The 6,879-nt window shown below is 33.7% G+C and overlaps 3 protein-coding genes across 4 annotated transcripts in view; 1 reads left to right on the top strand and 2 right to left on the bottom strand.

Moving 5' to 3' along the window:
• The window catches only part of LOC123313693, a 54,710-nt gene extending 52,098 nt beyond the window's left edge, over window positions 1-2,612 (top strand). For both annotated transcript variants that reach the window (XM_044898671.1, XM_044898672.1), the window contains exons 16-19: window positions 37-279; window positions 340-503; window positions 587-844; window positions 944-2,612. In XM_044898671.1, the coding sequence (XP_044754606.1) occupies window positions 37-279; window positions 340-503; window positions 587-844; window positions 944-1,219 (941 nt within the window). In that variant the 3' untranslated portion in view covers window positions 1,220-2,612. The remainder of the gene's footprint in view (window positions 1-36; window positions 280-339; window positions 504-586; window positions 845-943) is intronic.
• A 644-nt stretch (window positions 2,613-3,256) lies between these two features.
• LOC123313697 lies at window positions 3,257-3,947 on the bottom strand. The gene has a single exon (XM_044898675.1). It carries the CDS (start codon window positions 3,945-3,947, stop codon window positions 3,666-3,668), a length of 282 nt encoding a protein of 93 aa, XP_044754610.1. The 3' UTR covers window positions 3,257-3,665.
• Window positions 3,948-3,992: 45 nt separating this feature from the next.
• On the bottom strand, window positions 3,993-4,580 carry LOC123313696. Its single transcript, XM_044898674.1, has one exon. The coding sequence runs from the start codon at window positions 4,314-4,316 to the stop codon at window positions 3,993-3,995; it is 324 nt and encodes a 107-aa protein (XP_044754609.1). The 5' UTR covers window positions 4,317-4,580.
• Window positions 4,581-6,879: the final 2,299 nt, after the last annotated feature.

The raw sequence follows: 6,879 nt of genomic DNA on the forward strand, positions 1-6,879 counted from the left end.
AATTCAACAACTAATGCTTATTGAAACACATTACAGCTGCTAAACCAATTTCAAAGACGAATACTACTGCCTCCAAGGTGAATTCCACTTCAAAGACTGAACCTGCACTTTCTAAAGTTGCCAACAAATCGTCAACTACTGCTGCTTCCAAGGCCAATACCACAACAGCCAGGGTTCCATTGTCTTCTCGAACGACAACGACAACTAACAAAACAAATGGTACTGCTGCGAAGCCAGCTACTAAATTATCCGCTGGTACCGTCAAGAAATCCACAGAAGGCTAGTATACCACTCATTTTCTCCTTGATCTTGTTGGTAATAGTTTGTTTTTATCATTAGGATCCAGTATGAGAAGCGCAACTTCTACAGGTCAGAGCAAGACGACTTCTACAACCGCCAAGTCTACTTTAGCGTCAGCTAGGAGCGCAACTAGCACAGCTGCTCCGAAACAGCGACCCAGTACTTTGAAGTCAGCTGTTACGAAGACTGTGGATGCGCCTAAGGTAAACACAGATTAACATTTATCTGAAATGGCAAACTCCGTTATGCCTCAAAGAAGACATATACTAAGCTTGTAATATTTTAGCCGGCAACTGCGAGAACAACAACTGCACCTAGGGTGCCTCTGACATCTAGAACTACAGCTTCAAAAACTTCATCCTCGTTGGTTAACAAGGATGTGAAGGATTCTGCTGGAAGGACCATATCGAAACCTAGATCAACCACAGAAAAACAAGTTAAAGAGACTGCGAACAAATTGACAGCTGCTTCGAGAGCAGTTTCGAAAACTACTAGTACTATTCAGTCTCTGGCTAAAACTACAACTGTTACTAAGAAATCTGAGGTAATTTTATTTTTTTTTTAACGATACACGGTGAGAAATTTTTCTTTTCAAATTGAAGATTCTTTGTTCAAGTTTTTGAGAAATTTTCAATATTTCAAGGTAACTGGAACTAGAACTGCAACAAGCCGAACGACTACAACATCTAAAGCACCTATCAAAAAACCATCAGAGACCAATAAAACGGCTACTACGAAGGTTGGCAAGCCTAAGCTGAACGGTGTAGCTCCAGTAGTCAACGAAAAAATAATAGTCAATAACGCCCCAAAGGAATTGAATAGCGTGAATACCAACGGTGATCAGCAATTTGTTAAAGACAACTCACCTGTAGACAACAAACTTATCACGGATCAGTTATCGGAGTCGGCAACAAATTGAACTACTTTTCCACGATTAGAATCCTATTTATTTCACTTTATTAAAGTTTAGGTTATTATGGAGACGGATTGACACGTGAAACTCCAGCGAGAGTGTTACATCACAGGCATGTTTGCTGATTGATTGAAAAGGCCTCAAAGGAATAGATCTTTTTTTTAATCCTCGATGCCAGGATATTCTCCTGTAAATCTGGCCTTGTGTATGTTCCAGAATCCTGTGCAATCAGTATGTTTTTCACTGTCTGTTCGTTTTATTCAACTTACATTTCGAATGTTTCTTCAACGAAATATTTTAATTTTAAGGAATAGTCCATTTGGCCAAATTCTCTTAACTTCAAAGAGTATTTCAAATCTTCCAAAGTTTAGAATGGAAAATTTTACCTTGTTGATAGTGAGTGAAGATGACTGACATAAGGCGTCGTTTCAATGATAGTGTTGTGAAAAAATTATAGGATATATGGTTAGTCTGATAGTTTTTCTTTGATGAAATTTATACATTATTCAAAAAGAAAATGTTTATATGTTTTTATATTTTGTTCGTTTGTTGAAGGTATGGTGTTGCACCTGAGTGAGGTTTCATTCGAAATCAACTTCTGATTATACACAAATCCATTTATTATGTCATGTATACTTAATCTTTACAATGTATAAAGCTGTGGTAATAACCTATATTAAATATTTCCAAAAGATTCGAATGCGTTTTTTACTATGCGTAGCATTTTAGCTTTTTATTGCCTGGTGTGCTGCCTTATTCACTATTTATATAGTTTTCACTGTTGAAATTTCTAATTGGGTGCTAACTACCTAGTTTGTTTCCTGTCTTTTACTTCTGAATGTTGGATTAAATACTTAATGAGTAACTGTACGGCGTATCCCAAAGTTTCTGATTTACGCTATTAATTGTACTTAGCCTCATAAACCGAAACGTTGAAAGGACTACAGATCTCGATTTTCCTGAAAATCTTGTCCAGAATTGTTTCAGGGATATGACCCCAATTTGTCAATTTCTTTGATCTAGTATCGTTCTTGTTATTTGATATATCATAAAACGGTTAAAATTCTCTGTTTTAACCATTTTCATATATATCAAAAAGAATTTCGAACTGCTAAAATTCCCAAAATGAACATGGTGATCGATAGTCCTTTCGATATTTTTGTCCATTCGGCCTAGGAGTACAAGAAACTGCTGAAATCGGGGACTTTGAGACCCCTGTACTTTCTGCTTGTGATGTTTTATTTTTACATTGTACCAATATTTTTTTTCCAGTAAGGTTTTAGAATATAGGTTGTTTTAATATGTTGGAGTTTTATGAAAGTTTGTACTTTTTTAAGTCTTCGGCGATATGATTATTTATTGAAAATGTAATACAGCACAAATAAAATTTTATAGATCATATAGTAGTTGATTTCAGCGAACACAGTAATATACATTTTAAGCAACCTAGGTATATGGGTTGCTTTGGGGCACAATTAACACACTTGTGTGATACATAACATTCACAACTACTACTACGTCTTTGAGAATCCAATATATATATGCTGGAGTTAATGTAAAAGTTACGTAATGAGTCCTCGATAGTACCTTAGAACGAATTTAAAGTAGATTGGAACCTTTTATCAGATCGAATTAATCGTAAATTTCAGAATCTCAGAAAGCACGTGAAAATACTTTTATTTACCAGAGCTAATAAAATATAGAACTTCCAAATGTATAATTTTATTGAGATACCAGTATTATTTAGCTGCTATGCAGGTATTATCTACAAAAATATATTGGGAATGAAACTAGTAATGGTTAATCTTTATATCTTCTATTTGTCACACTTGAAGTTTTTAGTAAAATTGGTCCTTTTCCTTCATAAAAACATGGTTTTATGTTTGGGATGATACAAAATTTTTCTGAAAATTGACAAGAAGTGTTGAGAAGTAGGTTCAATAAGCTGGAATGAACAAGTTTTGGTGTTGTGTTAATATGACATCATCACCTCATGAATATAGTGGGCACATAAAAATAAATAGAAGAAATGAAACAAATATGTTGATCACTACATTTCTAATGTAATAAGTACATCCTATGCATTAGAGATAAAATATTTTGTGTGCTTTCAATTATGAAAAACATTCATATTATTTATATATATTTCAACAAACAAATTCAAAAATGAATATAATCACATCTAGTGCTAATTCAAATGTCTAAAATGAATCGCTAAAAAACTTTGGATATTTGTTTTTTTACTTTCTTCCTGCCATCTACCTAAAAAACTTTTCAAATAATTGTTCCATAAAAATAAAAGCTTTCTTGATTATTCAAGAGTTTCATATTTTTTTTTGAGAAAAATATACTATAATTAATAGGATTTTTACATCCCTACAAAGAAGGTGAGTGAAAATAATCATACCTCAATATTGAGGTATGACCAATGTTATGGTCAATCTGGCAGTCTTCAAAGGTCTCTCTGTAGAGTCCAAACAACTTCAGTTTCTCCAGTAGTTCCTACTACTCTATATCCCAATAAACCTAATGCATTAACAACTTGCATCGGTGGTACTTTCAGAGATATTCCATTAATAACAGATTTCTGACAATCCCCAAATCTTTTAGACAAAGCTCCCATTTCATCATTGTTAAGTCCAAAAACTGCCGTTTCAGAAGCATGTAGGGAAGCTTTGACAGCAACGTAAGCAAAAGATCCAGAGGACATCAGCAGACTGGCTGGTATTTCCATTTGAAAAAAGATAAGATGATATGATAATGGAAAGTAATTAGGTATTTACGAACACTCTTCTTTAGTTGTGACGTCTTCACAAGGTTCTGGTTCCGAAAACTCCTTTCTCATAGTCCACATATACTCGTTGTAATCTTGCTTTACTGAGGTAGAAGATGAAGCAACCACCTTGTATCCCAAGACCTCCAAAGCTGACAAAATAACGCAGGGGTGGTGCATATAAACAATAGTACAATCGTCACAATATCCTCCTGAAGCAAACCTCTTCAGTTGTTCAATATCTGCTGCTTTCAATCCAGAAACTAAAACTCTCCAAGGATACCGCTGGCCGTACGCGGCTAAATTTCCACGTACAATAACGTAGGGCATTGACTATCCTTATCGGTACTCGAATTGATATTATCTGAGCGATAATAATTGTCCAATCTATTCCATTGAAACGTATGGGAATTCAGTACTTTTATAAAAACTCTGAGGAATATACATATCCAATCTTAATGATAGCGAAAGCAGCAATATCTTCTTGATCGGATTATTTCTTTCAATACAAAATGAAATGAATTTAGGGTACAGCTGACAAAAAAATTTACTTTCAGAAGCAAATTTATTATGTATAAAAATTATTGACATTTAAAAACACAAACCACAGAATTCAAACACACAGATTCTAACCTCCAAATATTTTCTGTAGGGCAGAGCGCAGAGTGAACAACATTAGAAAAAACAGTAGTGCACCCACAGAACACTAATATTGCATAGCACATCTTTTGTCTATGATTATGATTGCATCCAAGGGCGGTCCTACAAGGGGTAGAGGGTTAAAGGGGTAATTACCCTCCCTCAGAGCAGTACAACCATTTCGATTTTTTAAATTTTATTTATGAAAAAACTGACAAAAAAATATAATAATGAAATGAAAAGGAGAAATTCCTTGTACAATTTTAAGAAAAAAAAGTCCTATAAATATGCGAGTGCAAATGCTTCGTATTCTTAATTGATATGTACCTACAGGGGGATATTTGAAGTTTTAGTTCAAAATTGTAATTCTTCATTGAATTATTTACCCCGTTCCCCAGAAATTCAGCCTAGAACCGCTCTTGATTGCACCCTTGAGAAGAAAAATAAAAGAATATTTTTGGACGCCATTTTTTTTGTGTCTGAATCTTTTTTACCTCCATAATATTCTCGTTAACCTTATATAACGAATGTTGAAAAAAATTCGAGCTCAAAAATAAATCATTTCGATTGTTACAAATCACAAGAATAATAATATGAATAATAATGTTCATGAACTTCTCATCACAACATACTGACAAAGTGTAAAAATAACAACTCAGTAATTCATCATCAACATTGGACTCAATTATGAATTTATAGTACCTACCTAGGTCATTTCTTTGTGAATATATTTCCCGATAATTTTAGGGAAACGTCAGTAGAAAAAATTATGTTTTGGGTGATAGATTTTGTTATATAGTTCTGGCATAATTTCTAATTTCATACTTGTTCCTGGAAATTGTTTCGAATAATTTCCATGACAATTCAATATATCAGAACTGTATCAAAAAAATTGAATCAATGCACGATTCTATAAACAAGTGTACCACCCAAAATCCTCCGATTGAGCATAATTGCGGAAATTGACCAGAATTAAAGTCATCTACAGAGTGAATGGTTAAGAAAAGTACGAATCATCCAATTAACTTATATTCAATCAGTTCAGGATATTAGATATATGTTTTGACGGCCAGTTTGAGATGAGTCGACCATTTTGATGATAGTTTTCGAGAAACACGAATAGATAAAACAGGCAATTGATAGATTTTAATGAAGATACACGCACAGCCTTCACTTAACGAATTTTATACCATTGTTTTATATGAATTCCTCCATATAGGTACCTACATAATTATACATAGTTTGTTTTCCTCCACCAACAAAAAAATTGAAAAACATTTGGGTATATTTGTGTGACTAATGTAGCTAGATACTATATATGACTCATTTTTACTCAATTATTATAATTTTATGAGGATAAATATTTTTTGAAGTGGTTCATCCTGTCTAATATTGTTCCATGTGTGAATAATTTAAGCCCCCAAATATCATATTGAGATTATACCTACATGTAATAAACGGCAAGAGCGGGGTTCAGAAGTTTCGTTTTTGCATCGCTTGTTTTCTTGATTTTCCCAGAGTCTCAGGAAACTTTTCTCTGATTTTTCTACTGTAATATAACTTTCTGCGAAGTATGAGAAAGGATTAAAAAAATGTTGAATAAAATTGGTTCAGCCGAAAAGCTCACAGAAAACCGATTTCCCAACACTCTAAATCAGCTGCTTTACTCCTAGCTCTTACCTCTCCTACACGAAATCAATATGCACCGAACTTCAAATTTATTGTAGTACCTATTTATCAAAAATTTCAGTTGTTCACTTGTGAAGTGCTTGGTATGAGGAAAAAACTTGAAAAAATATTCGGAATGCATTTCAAAAACGAAGCATTTGCGGAATTATTTTTGCAGATTTTTTTTAAATTATTGCAGAACTTTCCCCCTTCACTTATACGTCCAATTATGGAACACCCTATATATGTATGATTCTTGAAGAATATTTCAGTAAGGGAAATACTTTCTTCGTTTTTCATTCAGAGTACCTCTACTAGTTCTACAGTATACTATGAGGTTTTCCTGGCTTATTCATTCATTCTGGGCACCCTGTATACTTGACAATTGTAAGGGTGTAATTTTCAACCGAAATTATCTACTTACAATTCTCTTCAAGTTAATGAATACCGAAATTCCTTTACTCACGCGAAGTGGCGGGCTATAAGCTAGTGGATAATGCGTATTTTCAATGGTAATGAAATCACAAATTATTCAGTTGTCCTCACGCGAACAAAGTTCTTAGTTCGGCCCTGGCTTTGAATTTCA

Source organism: Coccinella septempunctata, chromosome 5 (genome assembly GCF_907165205.1).
Source record: "Coccinella septempunctata chromosome 5, icCocSept1.1, whole genome shotgun sequence".
Lineage (NCBI taxonomy): Eukaryota > Metazoa > Arthropoda > Insecta > Coleoptera > Coccinellidae > Coccinella > Coccinella septempunctata.